At 40.4% G+C, this 20,151-nt stretch overlaps 1 protein-coding gene across 1 annotated transcript in view; it reads right to left on the bottom strand.

The window, feature by feature from the left end:
• LOC149298082 (glutamate receptor ionotropic, kainate 4-like) overlaps positions 1-20,151 on the bottom strand; it is a 168,076-nt gene that overhangs the window by 1,215 nt on the left and 146,710 nt on the right. Inside the window, exons 14-17 of the mRNA XM_089487973.1 lie at positions 9,992-10,165; positions 8,558-8,723; positions 6,980-7,205; positions 6,574-6,702 (exon numbers count right to left, since the gene is read on the bottom strand). Coding sequence (XP_089344099.1) covers positions 6,574-6,702; positions 6,980-7,205; positions 8,558-8,723; positions 9,992-10,165 — 695 coding nt within the window. The remainder of the gene's footprint in view (positions 1-6,573; positions 6,703-6,979; positions 7,206-8,557; positions 8,724-9,991; positions 10,166-20,151) is intronic.

Below are 20,151 nucleotides of genomic sequence, written 5' to 3'. Positions count from 1 at the left end.
CACTTCCCACAGTGCCACCTTTGCCCAAGCAGTTCGTCAGTGGCATCTTTGTCCTCAAACAGCTTGCCAGTGCCATCTTTGCCCCCAAACAGCTTGTCAGTGCCATTTTGGGCTCAAACAGGTTGTCAGTGACATCTTTGCCGGGCACCCAGATTGCATTCATAGGACTTGCCCAGAACCCAGATTACACTTGTAGTACTTGCCCAACACCCACCTTTCTAACTATCTAGCCACTTTTCTTATTCATTTACCTTGCTGAAGCCTTGTGGTGGGAGCACGAGGCCTCTGTCTCGCTGATCCGTCATGGAGCTCGTGACTTCACTGATGAGCGCTGACGTCATTTTTGGGGCGCTCAGCAGTAAGAGCCAGCACTGCAACTGAGACAGAGGCCTCCCACTCCCACCATTGCGGTGGTGGCGGGAGGCGGCAGGGAGCAGAGAAGAGAGAGGCATCGAGCAGTTGCTGAAAACCACTTCGGCGAAGCCCTGATTAGAACCATCTATGTTGCTCAATTTTACTGTTTGTTATGCAACCCTTGTTTTTTGCCTTGCCTTCTGTCTAAGATAACATTATGCCTAGCTCTTAAATATTTAAACACCCTTAATATATTCCTTTTCATAGAGCAGCCTTGCTAACAAACCTCCAGTTTTTGTCAGGGACTGCGTTTTCCTATTTTTCTCTTTGGTTACATCAATTTATTATTCTCATGGTGCACCAGGCACTCAAGAGTTCCAACGTCAGGCAGACTTATTGAGACAAAAAAACTTAGATTTTTTTTGGTCACCACAGAAACAAAGAGATCTTTACCATACTCCCAGTTTCTTCAAGTTATGAGAAATAATAGTTATGCTGATAAATCCATGATACAATTATACAAGGTGGCTACTAAATTCTAACAGAGGGGTTACCCTCAAGGGGTTGTGATGACAGGAATGAGCAGTCTGCCATCCCTCCATCTATTAAATCAAAGCATAGAATTGTATTTGTAATCCTTAAGAGAGGATCAACATTGATATATGGGATCATTATCAGATAAGCCCTTTAAAGTGTTTAGGTTGGGTGACTTGTTCACATATGATACCTGCTTCTTACATCACACATCCACATACAGCCAAAATATTTCAGATTAAGTATAGGATTATATGTACTATAAAATTTGTGGTGTATATGCTCATATGTCCATGTGGGTGTTTTATATAGACAAGACATACTTTACCCTTCTAGATTGGATAAGGGGACATAGAACTGCCTATAGAGACTTACAAATGGATGAACCTGTGGCCAAGCCTTTTTAACCCCTTGACGTCAATCCACGTACATGTACGGGGTGACGATGCACTGTGTTAGTGACAATGCCCGTACATGTACGTGGTAGCGTTATTGCGGCGTTTTCATTTAATCACCGTGATCGGTGGGTTAAACTATAGACCAGTGACTGAAATCACTGTTCTGTCAATCACGCTGCCCCCTCCCCCGAGCCAGAAAAAAAAATAATATATATATATGGTAACATGTAAGAATTATTCCTTACTGTCACCAAAAAAGTGCAAATATATATATATATATATATAGTTTTTTTATGAGCAAGTCCTACAATTAGCGCTATATCTTCCCAAGAACAAGTTAAAATATTGGCATTATAAATGCCCATAGGGTGCCTAGTTTAAAAAAAATTATGATTTGATGGGGTGAATTGAATTGGCCGGCTTCAACGATGTCCCAAATATTGGACATGGGCACAGACTGACCAGATGTCTAAATGGCAAAAAAATACACACCTCACAAAGGTGGTCTTTTACCTCCCAAATAACCCAACAAACCCATGCATGTGGAGTATCACTTCACTCAGGAGATGTTGTTGAACATATATTGGTTGTTTGACATGGACATATACCAGGAGCGGTAAATTTATACCTGGAGTACAACGTGTGTGAAAAAAATACAAATAATTTTGACTACCATAAAGTTTGACAAAGGCTAGTGGTAGAATTAGTGCATGGAAAGGGTTAAAATACCGGCATTTTAAATACCTTGGGGTGTTCAAAAATATATGGTTTGATGGGGTAAATTGCATTGGCCGGCGTCAAAGATACCTGAAATAGCACATGGAGCAGAATGACCAGATTTGGGGGAAAATGGTTTTGAAATAGCAAAACGCTACTGGTACTTATTGCCCCATAACGTGCAGAAAAAAGCAAAAAAACATAAAAACATTGGGTATTTCTAAACTCAGGACAAATAGTAGAATCTATTTAGCAGGTTTTTTTTAATTAGTTTTTGCAGATGAGTAAAAGATTTTTTTAAACAACAAATCACCATATTTTATAATTTTTTATAGTAAATTAGATGATTGTACTACGAGAAAGAAATAGTCTTGTCATTAAGGGGTTAAGCAAGCGTCATCAATGATTTATAGCTATCAACCGTATGCCCCCCCCCCCATATTGGGGTGTGGTGATCAGACAAGGAAATTACTGCAAAGGGAGGCATTTTGAATCAGAACATTAGATACAGTTGCAGCCCAAGGTCTGAATAAACATATGTTGTTTATATCACCATGGTTTTCATCTATACAGATGTATTACTTTATTTTCTGCTTTTTGATATATATAATATGGACTACATTATATGATGATGCCTTTTTGTGTGGATCTGCTGGATATTGGACAGTATGATTGATAGTGGGTAGTCTCCATGGTAATCAACTAATGTAAGGGCTCAATGTCAATTATGTTGATGGATTGAAGCAGAGTGGGGGGTAGTGTGGACTCTGGCATTCGTATTATTGAACAAAGTGAGTAGGCAAGCAAGTTCTCTGCAATAAGTTAAGTTACGCAGGTTTTTTAGTCAATGATTTACATCAATGAAAAACCTAATGTTTCATGTAAGTAAGGTTTGCTTAATTGTTTTCTTAAGGGAGAAAAATGATTTATCTGGCTGCCAGAGCATATAGTTTAAAAAGTTGCTGTAAGTTTTTAGATCATTGTTGCCTAACTTGTATATACTGTATAGATTATAGTATAAGTAATAGGATTGAGACTCCTATTTCTAAGCATGTGGCACTATACTGCGCACTTAGCCAATTGGCTGCGACTCCTAGGAAAGGAGGCAGAAACCGTTAGAGGCCAAATGGTCTGAATGAGGGATTCAATTACTCTTCTTTTACTTAGTTTGATTTAATAAATTAGGGGTTAACACAGTTTACAATTAATTGTGGGTATGTACACAGTTAGTTACCTGATTATTTTAATAAATTCATTAACATGGTTGATGCATAACGGAATTTAATATAATTTATAATTAATTGGTGGTATGTATACAGTTAATTGATTCCTAAAAAATCCTTTAATTAATAATTACGTTTTTTATTCAAATTAATAATATGGCTTTAATGTATAATGGAAGAATAACTAATATTATTCTTCATTATGTGATGAATTTCTAGCCCTATGGACTAGTTGATACATTCTTTTTATTAAAAATTTTACCCCTTAATGACAATTGACGGTCCGGGCACGTCACCCGAAATCGAAGGATTAACGACAATTGACGTGCCAGGACCGTTATGACTTTAAGTGGGTGCAGAAAGCGATCTACGTTCGCTTTCTGCACCCAAATGGTGTTGCTGTAATTGAGGCATTCAGCACTAGGGCCGTGTCTGGCCCCTCCCCGGGGCCTCAATGTCCACCATACGCTGTATGGTGGTGGATGCCCGTTTCAAAAGCGTTTAGGAAATGCCTCGATCAGGCATAATAATACCGTATTGGCTCGGATATAGGCCGCCCCCGTATATAGGCCGCACCCTAAAAGTTTGGTGCTTTTTTAAAGAAAAAGTTTTTTTCTTTAAAAAAGCACCAAAAAAACATGCTGCCACTCTGTCCTCCCTCCCCGAGATATGCTGCCACTGTCCTCCCTGCCCGAGATATGCTACCACTGTCCTCCCTGCCCGAGATATGCTACCACTGTCCTCCCTGCCCGAGATATGCTGCCACTGTCCTCCCTGACTGAGATATGCTACCACTGTCCTCCTCCCTGCCCGAGATATGCTACCACTGTCCTCCTCCCTGCCCGAGATATGCTACCACTGTCCTCCTCACTTACCGGGGCAGACTCCCGGGTGTCTTGCGGGGCCGGCGGGGGACATCTACCCAATACGCGTATACAACTTCCGGTGCCGGCACTGGATGTGCCGGCACCGGAAGTTGTATACGCGTATTGCGTAGATGTCCCCCGCCGGCCCCGCAAGACACCCGGGAGTCTGCTCCGGTAAGTCGGGGGGGGGGGCAGAGGTAAAACGCACTTAGACAACCTCCCGTGCCGGCACCCCCCCGTGGGAAGTGCTGGCAGGGGAGGCTGTCTGAGCGTATCGGGGATTAGGATGCAGGTAAAAACTTAAAGTGGGGGAAAAAAGTGCAGCCTATATTCGAGCCAATATGGTAATAAGAAAAAAGTTTAAAAAAACAGTACAATGTAAAAATTATTTCACACTGATGTCACCATCAGGGGAAACCTTCAAATTCCAAATTTCTTTAAAAAAAAAAAAGGCAAAAAAATATATATATAAATATAAAAATATATTTTTGTGAGCAAGTTCTAAAATTAGCACATTAGCGTAAAACAATTCTCGCATTGAAAGAGTTAAAATTCTGGCATATTAAATGCCCATGGGGTATCTACTTTTTAAAAATGTAGGATTTGATGGGGTAAATTGAATTGGTCGGGTTCAACAATGTCCCAATTAGCACGGGGGGAAGGATGGCCAAACATCTAATTTCCAATTAGAAAAATGCACATGTCCCAAATGTGGCCTTTGAGTTCCCCCCCAAAAAACGACAAACCAATGACTACTACAAAGTTTGACAAGGACTGGCGGTAGAATTAGTGCCTGGAAAGAATCAAAATACTAGCATTTGGAATACCCTGGGCTGTCTAGTTTTCAAAAATATATGATTTGATGGGGTAAATTGCATTGGCCGGCTTCAAAGATACCCGAAATGGCACCTGGGGGGAAGAATTACCAGGTTTGGAAAAAATGGTTTTGAAATAGCAAAAAGCTACCTGTACTTATTGCCCCATAACGAGCAGAAAAAAAGCAAAAAAACATAAAAACATTGGGTATTTCTAAACTCAGGAAAAATAGTAGAATTTATTTAGCAGGTTTTTTCATTAACTTTTATAGATGAGTAAAATATTTTTCAACTAAAAGTTAGAAAAAGTAATTTTTTTCTAAATTTTTCACCATATTTTATACTTTTTTTTAATAGTAAATAATATGATACATGATGGGTACAGTAAATGGGAAAGAATAAAATTACAGCTAAACATGAGCAGCGCAGAAATGTTAAAACGGCCATTGTCACGAAGGGTACAACAAATAAAATCAGCCTTTGTCACGAAGGGGTTAAAGTATTTCACATACAAATCGATTCAAGTTTACTTTATATTTTTAAACAGATATTATATAATATAGTTTTGTCGATAGTTGTGTTGATGTTTAAATATAAGCCCGCTGCGAATACATTTATATCCAACATTTACCACTTAACATTAAGAGAGATAACACTCAACAGTCGTACTCATCCATTCGTATCCTGGGGAAAGAACTAAGAGAGATTATCGGGGTTGCTATACCAGTTATATTTATTATTATTATAATTATTATGTTTATATTGATATTACCCAGGATTGTCTCCATATGCCTATTTAAAGTTAGGCCAAACCTATGCTTAAGTATACGTCGTCATAGTTGATACATTTAATGGTATGATATGGAGATGCCCTAATTGATTGTGTGAATGTAACAACGATTTGATACTTTGTTTTGTTGGTCAATTTTTTTCCTTTTGGGTATGTACTGAACATTTAAATTACGGTTAGCCCCTGATGAAGTCATTTTCGCGAAACACGTGTTGGGTAAGCTCCCAGAGGTCTCCCATCTTTGCACCAATAGATTAGGTAGCCGACACTAAGGAACGATCGGATCACGAAGATCTGCCCGTTGATGTCCAGTATAGGGACAGAAACTTATATAGTTGGGGCAAATAATGTATTTGGAATAATTTTAATCCCAGTTTAATTTATGTGGGTCTTTCAGTATAGCATGTATGTGGGAGGTGTAGTGCATTTTTAGTTATGTTTTAACAAATATTTTTTTCATTGCATATGTTTTTTTGATATTTGATGGAAGGAGGATCTAACCTATTGATGTATTTAATTTAATTTAATTTAATAAAAGTAAATTTTTATCATATTTTTTTCTCTCTATGTTGTTGGGGCTTAGACAAACTGGGTATTTACAATGTTTTCAGGACTGTCAGATCTGTCTTTTTTTGTGGTAACAGCACAATCTTCAATACATGTTTTGTTCCAACACAACAAAAAAGTGCCTGTTGAAAGTAAATACAAATATCATAACACTTATTGTGATATATATATATATATATACATATATAGTTTTTTCAGTGGTTACTGAATCTTTTTGACACCTTTGCATTAAATCTGAACAACAAAATGAAGGCTTATGATCAGCAGCCAGTTTTAACACAAGCGAAACAATCATTAGTGGGTATTTGCCTTTTGCTCTGTGATCTTCCTCTTTTGGACATTTTCCTCCATCCCACCACTTTCGCTTGAGGTCCTCCAGACAATTGTTCTCCTGCAGCTGAAGGATAGCCAAGTCAAATTCATCACGAAAGGCAGAACCTGAAATACATGCAATTATCCAAGAAATTAATGGGTCCAACATGTCATATTATTTCATGCTCTTTCCTAAACTTAAACGTCTTGTGCTTTTTAGAAATACCTTTTTTTTAAATGTTTTCAATACTTTATTAAACAATTTACATGGCAGCTATTAGGTTACTACAAAAACTCCTGCATTAAATAAGCATAATTTCTACAACATAATCATATTCCAAGCTACTGTTATTTTGGATACAGATATAAATGCAGAAAATTGACAGTATGTAGCATCACTTACCTACTGGCATACCAATGCCATAGCCCTTAGTATCTAGAAGACCTCCGACTTGGGTAAGGTTACAGTTTCGTTGTCGATAATACTCATTCATAGTGGATTCCAGGAGGAAGGCATAGTTTGAATTCAGTACTCTAGCGATTCCCTCCTCTGTACTCTTTACAAATACACTAGGCTGTTTTGAGTGCATGTAATTCCACATTCGTTGATATGTCTGGTATCTGGAATTCTAATGAATAATGTTATAAGTACATTGCACTCTCTCATCCAGCGGGTGGCTCCAGTTCTAGAAATAAAATACTCTTTAATATAAAAAAAAACCTTGTAATCGTGGGAAATATAACTCAGGGTGTAAAGTAAGGACTAATCACATGGTACCTGTCCTGTTCACGAGGACAAATGTCTTCTGCCCCCCTGTCTCTCTGCTCCCTGCAGCCTCTTCCTGCCCTCTATCTTTATACTCACTCAACTCTGCCATGCCCTTTCCATGCTGAAGCAGAGCTAAATCCTTGCTGGTGCATGGAAGATCAGCCTGGTGTCTCCCAGCTAGGGCCACAATCTGTGGTCCCGAACTGTCAGATTGAATTTAACCATGCTCTAGCTAAGTGCTGTTAAAAAAAGGGATTTAAATGCCTGAACATTCTCATTGACATCCCCCAATGTGGCAGAAACCCCTAGCCTCTGTAGAGACTATTATTGGATCTCCTGCCTAGAACCCACGGCAGCAAGGGAGCAACTCACACCTAGGGTGTGAACTGAGGTGAAGAAGCAGCACTGAAGTAGAGTGGAATAGACAATAAGAGGAGATGAAAAGGAGTATGTGAAAATGTACGGCGTTAGTGTGTTTGTGAATGTAATTTGTTAATTTGCAAATTTATGTAAATTGTGAAAATAATTTCCACTATAAGTTATATTTATTTATCCATTTGCTGCATTTGAACCTCCTAAGGACAGAGCTGTTTAGTTTTAATTTTCTTCTCACTCATTTAGGTTTTTTCTTTAAGAAGTGCTTTTAGTATATAATCTAATTTACTATTAAAAAAATATATATATAGTGAAAAATTAAAAAAAAATCTTTTACTCATCTTCAGAAGCGAACGAAAAAAAACAAATTTGTCCTGAGATTAGAAACACCTGATGTGCTCTTTTATTTTTTTTTAAAAAAAAAATTTTAAACGCTCCTAGTAGCGACCAAACGGGGTCCCTGATTTTTTTTGTGTTGCTGAATGTCTCACAATCAAGGCACTTCAGCGACATTGGCTTAGCTTAGGAGGCACATTTTTTTAGTCGCTGGGCCCGCCATATTTGAAAGGCATATAGCCTTGCTACCCCATGGAGGTGATTTGTGAGTATACCTTTAAAAATAAATAAACAATAAGGGAAAAATGTCTATTATTTATCTGCATCTAAACATAAGACTGGGTAAGGTTTATAATTTATAATTAATTTTTATTGCAAATATTTTTTGTGGTGTGGTGTTAAACTCAACAGCAAAAAAGATTTACGTTGAGGAGATACACACAAAGTATTAATTGGAATTTCAGAAATCATTATACAAGACTGTAGTCATTAAAATTTTACCTGGAAGAAAGTCATGCTAGAACCTCCGTGGATTGTACCATACTCAATTGTAGTCTGGTCCGCCAGGTCATCGACTGACTCAATTGGCACATCCATTCGTTGCACAGTGAGGAAAGCAGCAAGATTTGCTGTATATGAAGAAATGATTATCAGGGTAAATGCCCACCTGAACAAAGAAAAAAAAAACCTCTGTTATCTATATTTTCCTTTAATTATATTTCCAATAATTCATTTACTGACTTATCATTTTAATTAACCATGTGGCTACGTAGAAGCTGTTTCTTGGAATATATAATGCATCTAAAAGAATTCAAGTCTACTTGAATACTGTCTAGTCTACTGCCAATGATGAAAAGGTATTAGGGTATGGCTTCATGTGACTATAGATGATCAGTAAAGAAAATATCTATCCCATTAGTGCCACAGACTCCATGCTCCCTCACAAAGAATACCATAGACTGGCATTGAGATATATATATATATATATATATATATATATATATATGGTAACAGAGTAAGCATTGGGCTCTGTGATGTAGGCTCCTAAGAGCGGGTATATAAAACAGATTTTCCTGTTCATTATTATATAAAGTGGTTTTGCCACCTACAAAACTTTTTATTAACCAATGCAATAAATATCATCCTATATCTTTAGATATAGTTGCATAATTGTATTAAAATCCAATGTAACCAATGCTGGACATCCATTTAAGGAAGAATATTAGAACTGCAATGTTATATTGTCTTGCAGGGAGTAAATTGTAACATTTTGTGTTTTCATCCTGTCTAGTATTTAAGTGTTGCTTTCCTGATCCCTTCACTTGTTGGGTATTTGCTGTTGTTGCCTGTGATATGAGATTTGTTTGGTGCCACTGTTGTCTGTAATATGTTCCTGTTTCCTGTTGTATGTTGATAAACATACTTTCCCTGATAAAGTGGCTAAATAAACCATGCCTAGTCCCCATAAAGTGTGTTGCATCCTGACTGACGTATCTTGACTGGTGGTATGATTGCTTTGGGAGACTTCTTCTCCACAGGAGCACTTTCACTCCAAGAACTGGAGAGCCTACTCATCTTATAGCTGGTTTTTTCTAAGAGGAAATTGGCAGTGACCAACAGGGACAGTATGGTCGCCCTGGTTTCTGTTATATCCAGCATCTCATATTTTAATGCTAACAATGAAGAATTTGTTCACGCTTAAAAATTTATATTTTTTAATTTGTTCACACTTAAACATTAGTTATTATTTCCTTAGTGCATTCCTAGTTATCTAACAGTAATATGTAATGACCAGAGCCTCTTGCCAACATAGGCACATTACAATTATCTTTGACTAAAACTGCATGTTATACAAGCTATTTCACCAACATTATTGATGAACTCAATCCTATATTTCTATATACACAACAGATTTCCTCATAATGCCAAACTCACCATACTCCACTGACACAGCGAGTAGACAGTGCTCTAGGAGCTATGGTAGATCCCTGCTGCATAAATCCTCCAACTGGAAACCAAAGGCTGTTCCCGAGAGAATATTGGTTTACTAGGAGATTGCACCGTCCCTGGGCACAAGGGTGAGGACTGTACCATTCGTATGGAGTTAGTCTAGTAAAATATTATTTATTAAAACATTTTATGTTTGTGTTTAAATATATATATACTCACACACATATATCATAATGTTAAATGATTAAACTTTCAAAAGGGAACATCTGACAATACAAAATTTCACGTTTTGCCACTGATAATTGAGCTATCTCTTACTACTAATAATAATAATATTAATATAATTACTTTATAATATTTAATATACGAATGTACTTTTTTGGAAGGGAAGAACATAGTATTTTATCTATTGCGGTAATGTATTTAATATAATAAACTGTAACTAAAACAGAGACATCACAACCAAGCTTTTAACAGCAAAAACAGTAACAAACACCAGTGACTGAATATTTTAGGATTTCTTACATGCATGCCACTATTTTCAAAGCTGAATGCATTCACCTGCAAATAATTTCAAAATGGGAGTTTTCAAAATGATTTCATAAAATTATTTTTGCTCTGCCTTTCAATTAGTAGTAGTGACTAGTAGTTTAACTGAACAGGGTTGGGCAAGTACCCTATCAGGGGATTTTTTGGCAAGTGAGTAGGGAAGACAAAAATAAGGTATGGTAGAGGGCATATTGTTATATAGAGTGGGTTTTTATAAGGGTTTGTATTGTAATGAGGGTAGGGCATTTTTTTTACAATTATTTAATTTTTATGGCATACTCTCTATTAAATTACAATGGAATACATGCAAAAACTCCCCTTTAATCACATGGATCTCTTTTGGAAAAAAAAGGAACGCCTGGATATATCATGGTGCCCTCATTCTGCTACCCTCCTACAGGAAGAATGGCAGTGAGGCCTGACTGGCATCTGCAAAGACGATCTCTGGTCTATGCTAACAAAATTACCATTGATACCAATTACCTGGTGATAGATGAGAGGCTCAGGCATGTAAATGTAATTTATTTGAGTGTATGTAACATTTATCCTGGCAGCTTAAAGTCTCTGAATATGCCCCCCCCCAACATAAGAGAACACTGTAGTCTCTCAATAGACAAGCTGATGACCGCTGCATATGTGGAGGACATTCAATGCCACCTGGGCAGACCTTAAACCCATAAAGATAAGGGACATAATGGTGCATCTTAACAGATCATCGCTTTATTACCAAGATCATACTAATACAACCTCCATAATTCCACATCAGTAGACATCATTGTGAAGAACACCTAATATCACATTTGTCAGCAGATCTGTGCTAAACAAATGTGGTGTAAAGCAACACAGACAGGAGTAGTCTATCAGCGTAATGGAGAAGAGCAGTGAAGTGTCTCTCTCTCAAAAAACACACATACAAAAATAAAGAAGCAATAAAAAGTATTTTCAACTGAAACATGGAGCCACAGTGATGTCACTATGACACATGGCAGCGAGAAAAAAAGGTTAAAATCCCTCAAACCGCTTTCCATAGAAATACAGAACAAAAGAAATGGTACCCATAAAAATAACAAAAATAAAAATGTAATGGAATATCAAAACTAAATGTAAAGAGTAGTATTGTATAGTGTGTAAGAGAAATTTTTGCCAGAGGGGTGTTGCTGAGCAATATTGGGTTTCGCATTGTCACCTACTTTTTAAGTCTATAAATATTTTTATACCAAGCGTATAAACCCCCTGCTGTGTATATTTTTTAATCATAAATCAAATAAGAAAGATATTATATATATATATATATATATATATATATAAATAATTAAAATAAAGATAAGTACTACATTATAGAATAATACCTGTTTATTCGAAGGTGGTGGTAAATTAGTTAGCTAGTGTGAGAAGAATTTGGAGGGGTAGAGGTGAGTGATAATGTACTTGTTAAAACAAAAACGAATTCACCTTTAGACAAAGTGAGGTATGTTAAATGAGAAGAATGCTTAAATAAATCAAGGAAAAGTCTTATGAAGTTCTGGTAATGTGACATGAATCCTATGTCCATACTTAATATGGTGTCCTTGGTGTTAAAATGGTCACTCATCTTTTATTACAAATCTTTTCCTGGTTTGTGTACTTTTGAAGTACTTTTATTTTGGGATCCTCAATGTACATGATTGTACAGTCTGGGTGAAGTTTCTGTTCGGTTCTCCAATGTTACATGCTGTTTTCCATTTATTGCTCTGGATTAGACTTGGGCACCAGGGGGCTCTTCGTGTTTGTCTTCGTGCTCGTCTTCGGGGAAAAAAAAATCTTGGTATTCCACGAATATTCGCCTGTTCCTGTCTTCTCTTCGGGCAAATATTCGTGGACATTTTTCATGCTCGTTTCATCTTCATTTTCCTCCAGGTTGCCTAGCAGGAGTTAATACGGGGTTAAGAACACATCGGAGCAGCAGCAGCTGCCGTGAAGGTACGTGTGTGAAACTCTATTGGTCGTTTCGGCAGGGGGCTGGTCTGGCATCAACGAATGAATTGCAGAACTGCAGAATGCACTTCATTCGTTGATGGCAGGCGAGCCCCCTGCCGAAACGACCAATAGAGTTGCACACACTTACCGAGATGTCCTGTACACAATACACATTGCCCGAAACTGAGGGCCACGTTCCTCCGAGCAGTTGTCTTGTCTGAGACCTAGACAAATGCTCCAAGGAACTTGGCCTCCTTTTTATCATACACAGTCACACATCCATAAATGTTTAATAAAAGAATAGGGATTATTTTAAATTTTTAAATCGATTTTGGACCACTTTTAATACATGCCTAACATTTGCTACCTATTTATAATGGCATACTTTGCAACAACCCAACTTTTACTGGACAGGACTGGAAAAAAGCAGGACTGTCCCCGAAAATGTTGGGTGTGTTGGCAGGTATGCGAATGGAAAAATGTTGGACAAGAACTAAAAAATAGCTTAGGGTTAATGTACGGTTATGTTTAAGATTATTAGCAGTGCACTGTTTTGGTTAAAGATGTATTATGTCTAAATAATAATTTAATTTAAATTTTAATGGGTTTATTTAATTTTATTTTAAAGTTATATTTATTATTATTTACTTTATTATATTTATTTAATGTTGTAGTGCTACCCTACCCAGCTATACCTATGTGCACTAGCATACCTAGTTTAGCTAAATTTGATGGGACAGGGAAAAAGCAGGACTGTCCCTGAAAAAGTTGGGTCTGTTGGCAGGTATGTGGATGGAAAAATGTTATAGGGTGAAGTGTCAGTTATAGCGTTAATGTAATGCTATTAGTGAGTGTAGAAGTGAAGGCCAGGGCAAATAACAGGAGGAAAGGTCCTTGTGATTTGTGCATTGTACGTGTGTGTGTTGTGTGTTATGTCACTGTGTTATTGTGTTATGTGTTGTGTGTGTTATGTTTTATGTCACTGTGTTATTTGTGTTATTGTGTGTGTTATGTTTGGTTGGTTGTGTATCAGACGGAAAAAAATGAAATGGAAATGGAAAAGGAAATGGAAAAGGCGAATGAGTGGGCAATTGGCGACCCGCTCACCTGTTTCACCCCAGAGCAAAGCACCCAAACACTGTCAGTCTTAGACGTTTGGCAGCAGACTTCCAGAGCTCAGACACTAGGCCCTAGCGTAAACTGGCCACTCCGGCGGAGGTAGCAGGCGTTGCCACACCGCAAACAGAGGCAGCCAGGGGGGAGAAACTACCATTACCATTAGGGACATTTTGGGCATGACTGTAGCCAGGAAGCGAACTGGCAGAGAAGAGACGCTGGCACCACCACCAGCAGCAACATTGGGAAAGGCAAATGAGTGGGCAATTGGCGACACGCTCACCTGTTTCACGCCAGGGCAAAGCATCCAAACACTGTCAGTCTTAGACGTTTGGCAGCAGACTTCCAGAGCTCAGGCACTAGGCCCTAGCGTAAGCTGGCCACTCCGGTGGAGGTAGCAGGCGTTGCCACACCGCAAACAGAGGCAGCCAGGGGGGAGAAACTACCCTTACCATTAGGGACATTTTGGGCATGACTCTAGCCAGGAAGCGAACTGGCAGAGAGGAGACGCTGGCACCACCACCAGCAGCAACATTGGGAAAGGCAAATGAGTGGGCAATTGGCGACCCGCTCACCTGTTTCACCCCAGGGCAAAGCATCCAAACACTGTCAGTCTTAGACGTTTGGCAGCGGACTTCCAGAGCTCAGACACTAGGCCCTAGCGTAAGCTGGCCACTCCGGCGGAGGTAGCAGGCGTTGCCACACCGCAAACAGAGGCAGCCAGGGGGGAGAAACTACCCTTACCATTAGGGACATTTGAGGCATGACACTAGCCAGGAAGCGAACTGGCAGAGAAGAGACGCTGGCACCACCACCAGCAGCAGCATTGGGAAAGGCGAATGAGTGGGCAATTGGCGACCCACTCACCTGTTTCAACCCAGGGCAAAGCACCCAAACACTGTCAGTCTTAGACGTTATACCTCCTGAGGAAGCCTTTTTACCTGGCGAAACGCGTTGAGGATTGTTTTTACTTTGAGGATTGTTTTACTTTGGACTTCATTTCGTCTTTCAAATTGTTTTATTCTACTTACATTTTTTATATTATTTACATTACTTTTTATCCCGTTCGGACAACTTTGTAAACACCTATATGGTGTAGTTGCCGACCAGGGTTTAGTAAGGGCTTGGTCCCAGATTAAATTATTTATTTATTTATTCAACCTGGTATCCTTTGATCTATTTAAGGCACACACTATCAGTTCATAAACTACTGAACATACACTATTTATAGATAGCACTTGCACTTTACCAACACCCACACTGGATCTTTGAAGAAATCTTCTCGTGGAATCCAAACAAAGCCTCCCCAGGAACTTCATCAAGAGACCGGCTCCACTCCAGGACAACAAACCAGACGAGCTTGACATCTTCCAACTAAATGTGAGTGCATTACCTTATAGCACACATACAGATTATAAAGGTATCACCCTATCAGATATCTCTTGTCTTACATACACGTGGAGCCAAGAAATCAACACATATACCGAGGAGTGGTTTTGATACACGCGCCAAAGATCCATTCACATTGTGAGTGTATTCATTGAAGTGTTGTGCCGGAGTTACATTTGTTACTGTATCACACTATTTTTTCCTTTTTTTATTTTTTTATATGAGTTATTCTGGATCGTGGGTTTGCAAGCGCCCCTAGACAGAAGTCAAATTTGTGTTCCCTTTTTCTACATTCCGTGGAGAGTGTATATAGGGCTGCAGCTAAAAACCCGATCTCAAGAAAGGAAAGTAATTTATATTTTTTTCTTTATTTTCACTTTTTGACACTTGGTTTCACATTTCTCACGTTCTAGTCTTAGACGTTTGGCAGCAGACTTCCAGAGCTCAGACACAAGGCCCTAGCGTAAGCTGGCTACACTGGCGGAGGTAGCAGGCGTTGCCACACCGCAAACAGATGCAGCCAGGGGGAGAAACTACCCTTACCATTAGGGACATTTGAAGCGTGACACTAGCCAGGAAGCGAACTGGCAGAGAAGAGACGCTGGCACCACCACCAGCAGCAGCATTGGGAAAGGCGAATGAGTGGGCAATTGGCGACCCGCTCACCTGTTTCACCCCAGAGCAAAGCATCCAAACACTGTCAGTCCTTGGCGTTTGGGAGCGGACTTCCAGAGCTCACACACAAGGCCCTAGCGTAAGCTGGCTACACTGGCGGAGGTAGCAGGCGTTGCCACACCGCAAACAGACACAGCTAGGGGGAGAAACTACCCTTACCATTAGGGACATTTGAGGCATGACACTAGCCAGGAAGCGAACTGGTAGAGAAGAGACGCTGGCACCACCACCAGCAGCAGCATTGGGAAAGGCGAATGAGTGGGCAATTGGCGACCCGCTCACCTGTTTCACCCCAGAGCAAAGCATCCAAACACTGTCAGTCTTTGGTGTTTGGGAGCGGACTTACAGAACTCAGACACAAGGCCCTAGCATAAATTAGCTACACCGGCGGAGGTAGCAGGCGTTGCCACTCCGCAGCAAGTGCAACCAGGGGAAGAAACTACCCTTACCATTAGGGACATTTGAGGCATGATTTCAGCCAGGAAGTGAACTGGCAAAAGATGCTGGCACCACCACCAGCAGCAGCGTTGGAAACGGAAAAAGGTGAATGAGTGGGCAATTGACGACCCGCTCACCTGTTTCACCCCAGGGCAAAGCATCCAAAGACTGTCAGTCCTAGACGTTTGGGAGCGGACTTCCAGAGCTCAGACAAAAGGCCCTAGCGTAAATTGGCTACACCGCAGCAAGTGCAACCAGGGGGAGAAACTACCCTTTCCATTAGGGAAAACTAAGGGAAAAAAAGCTAAGAGCTGGGTAACCCAACTTGGGCAGATTGAATTTAAGAAAGGCAATCTGCTCCATCAGATGAGGTGCCATGTGTGAGCGCTGTGGACTCAGTATGTTTCCAGTCATAGAAAACACGCGCTCACTTTGGACAGTGGTTGGCGGACATGATAGTAGCTGCTGCGCAACCCATGAGAGAGCAGGCCACACACTCTTCTTTTCATCCCAGTAGCTAAGAGGATCAACATTAGGCGCAGAAGGAACTTCGCAGAGGTAAAGTTTGACCATTTCAGCAGCACTACTCTCCTTTCTGCTGCTAGCTCTGTCAGATGGTCCAACTATACTCCCAAGTGCCTCTTCCCAAAACGCAGCTGCTCCACTCAGCTGTATTGTGCTGCTTGTGGCACTGTTGCTGATGCTGCTGCACTCTTCCTCCTCCTGCACCTCTCCCTCCTCGGAAAGCATTCCCATTTTACGCTGCCAGTCACGCAACTTGTTAACCAATTGCTCCCGGTAGCTACTGAGAACATTGAATTTCATTGCTAGCTTTCCCTTAATCCTTGGATCGCAAAGGCACACTAGCATCATTTCGGGACTTTCTTCCATACGTTTGCGAAGGCGTACTTTTAGCAGATCCTTTAGCTTCCTGACTATGGCTGCTACGTCAGGATGTAGAGTGCCACCTTGAACAGCCTCACGGTTTTCAAGGAACACATTCATCTTGCTGCCTAGATGGGAGAACACTGGGATTACCTGGGCCAGACTGGCAGTGTTTGAGTTTAAATTTTCAGTGGCATCCCTGAATGGTTTAAGGACTGCCACTAGCTAGGCGATGACTGTCCAATCCTCCCTATTCAATGGAGATGTAATCCCAAGAGGAGATGTAATGCCCTCTGCTGCTCCAAAATCCTCTCCGGCATCTCTAAAGTGGAGTTCCACCGCGTACTGACATCCTGTCGTAGGCAGGGAAGACCTGCCCTCTCTTGCTCTTCCCTCAAAAGTTGGCTAGCCTTAATACTATGGTGAAAGTGCCCAGCGATCTTTCTGCAGCGGGACAGAACTACTGCTGCTACATTAGTTCCTTCTGACATTGCTGCCTTCACTACAAGATGGATGATGTGGGCTGCACAGCGCACACCAACAATATGACCATCTCGCAGTGCTTTCACCATATTGGCACCTCTGTCAGTTACCACAAAACCAACTTCAACATTGGTGCCTGCCTCTGCTCCCACCCAAAGGCTAAACATTTTCCTCATTGCATGCAGAATATTTTCGGAAGTGTGCTTTTCATCTATCACTTCTGCATGGAGAAGGAATGATCGGTAGCCTGCTGCAGCAGCTTCCTTAGACACACCGGGCTGCCACCAGTGTGCTGTCAAAGAAAGAAAGGCATGCTGGTCGCTAGGTGCACTCCACAAATCTGTTGTGAAATGAACACACTGACCAGCAGCCTTGGAAAGCTCCTCTTTCACTGCTGAAACACAGGACCGATACAATGAGGGGACAATGTTCCTACTGAAAGTGGAACGTGATGGAACTGTATATTGTGGAGCCACAGCCGCCATCAATTGTTTGAAAGGCTCCCCTTTAATCATGGAGAAGGATGCCCTTCCAACAGCAATGAACTGACCAATAAGTCGCGTTACTTTATTGGCCTGCTGTTTGGGCATTGTTCTCTTGGAGTGGAATGTCCCAAATTCTTCCAGGGTGGGCTGGGCATGCAGTGCTCCAACCTGCCTTGGTCTCTGGCTGCCAGCACTAACTGTTGCTATTGGCTCAGAAGCATCTGTTGAGGTTTTACCACTGTCTCTGGAGATGGTACTAGTTGTTGTTGTAGTACCACGGCCACCAGCTATGCTGCCTGCACCAAGTTTTACTTCTGCATCTTTCCCCAACAGCACAGCGTTGTGTTGAGTGCTGAGGTGATGCTTCATGCTAGCACTGGTAAAATGGCCAGACACTTTCCCACTGCTTATTAGCTTCCCACAATGTTTGCACTTTCCATAGCGCCCGTCTTCAACATTTTCAAAGTGCTCCCATAGGGCGCGCATAGCCTTGGGGTGTGCCTTGGGTGCTGCTTCTACTGCTCGGGGTGGATGAACAGTGGCAGAACTAGTGGTGGTGGCACTGGTGGTACTACCAGTACTGGCCATAGTGGGACTGCTAATTGCTTTAAGTCTAGTAGATTTGGTAGGTTTTGCTGCTGCTGGTGGTGGTGATGATCACAGCAGAGAAGGTGGAGGCTCAGGGGAAAATTGTGCACTAGTCATTTGGACACTGCTCCCTGAGGAATCTGATTCCTGACCACTCATCTCCTCTACTTCCTCTGGCTCATAGTCTAGCTCTTCATTAGCAAGATCAAATGGAATTCCTGCTAGGCTGGAGCTAAGACTGATATTGTGACTAGTAGTAGTGAGAGCAGGAAGAACAGACTCTGCACTTGGCCTCTCAGTCTCAGGCTCCTCTGCTACCTCGCTAGCTGGAGTTCCGCTATGTGTAGCCATCTCTCTAACTGTCTTTACAAAAATATTGTAAGGACTTGGTGGCTTGCTAGAGGTGCTAGGAGGACATGGCGTGGCGGTACTGGGGAGAACAGTAGGCGCAGCACTAGTGGTGGTAGAGGTGGTGGTGGTTTTCCCTACAAAGGAATGAGATCGCTTTGGTTTGGGACCCCTCTGAGTCTTGCTGCTAATTTGGCTCTGCTTGGTACCTTGCATGCTGCTCGTGGATGGGGAAGATGCTGCTTGGGGCAAAAGGCACTTCTTTTTACTGACTGGGCTAGTAGAAGTACTAGTTGTGCTACCCTTTAACTTTGAACATGCTTCTGGTGCTTTAGGCTTTCCGTAAAAAAACATAGAGCTTGTGGGCCTAGCAGCCCTACTACTGCCTGCTTGTGGTGCCTTTCCTTTACTTGATGATCCTTCAAGCAATGCTTCCCCAAATGATAAGCGAGAGCTTGGCCTACTTGGCCGACTAGACTGACGCAAAGGCTGCATCTTAGAACTGGTGGTGGTGCTGGTGGTGGTGGTGGTGGTGGTGGGAGATGGAGCTTGTCCCTCCTTAGTCCCAAAAGGAGGATCCATTTCAAATTTTGTGTTGTGTGTGTAGTGTAGTGTTTAAAAAACTATAAAAAATAAAAAATAAAAAAAATTAAAAAAAGGAAAAACAAATTAAAGACAAAAAAATTAGAGGAAGTTCTCTTCAGTGCTACTGCTTAAAAAGTAAAACTATGCACAACTGTGTGTGCAATCTGCCAAAGTGTTAAAGGTTTTTAAATTATTAATTGAAGATTAACTATTTATATAACTAGCAGTATTTTAATTTGAATTTACTACTATGATAAAGCTATATTTCCTTACCTCTAGGAAGACGCTCTCATGCCCACTAAGCTAAAGTGAGGTTAAATCAGATTCAGTATATGATTTATTAATTAATATTAAGTTATATAATATTAATAGATTAGAAATAATTACTTATATTATGTATTATAGATAGAAGAATATAGATTAGGAATTAGAATTTAGAATTAGAATTATTTATATTATAGATTATGAATTACAATTTATATTATATTATATATTTATAATATATTATAGATTAAGATTAAAGAAGATTAGAATTATTTTAGTACTACAGCTAGTACCTTGAAGCTTTGCTTAGTACAGTTGTTGTCGTCACACAGTCAATCTTTCTTGAAAAGAAATTAGAATAGAAAATAAAATGTAAGAGCAAAA

The sequence above is a fragment of the Sceloporus occidentalis genome, unplaced genomic scaffold (genome assembly GCF_023333645.1).
Source record: "Sceloporus occidentalis isolate IW3139 unplaced genomic scaffold, rSceOcc1.0.p SCAF_35, whole genome shotgun sequence".
Classification (NCBI taxonomy): Eukaryota; Metazoa; Chordata; class Lepidosauria; order Squamata; family Phrynosomatidae; genus Sceloporus; species Sceloporus occidentalis.
The sequence above is the reverse complement of the archived record's forward strand: the minus strand, read 5'-3'. Positions and strand labels throughout refer to the sequence as shown.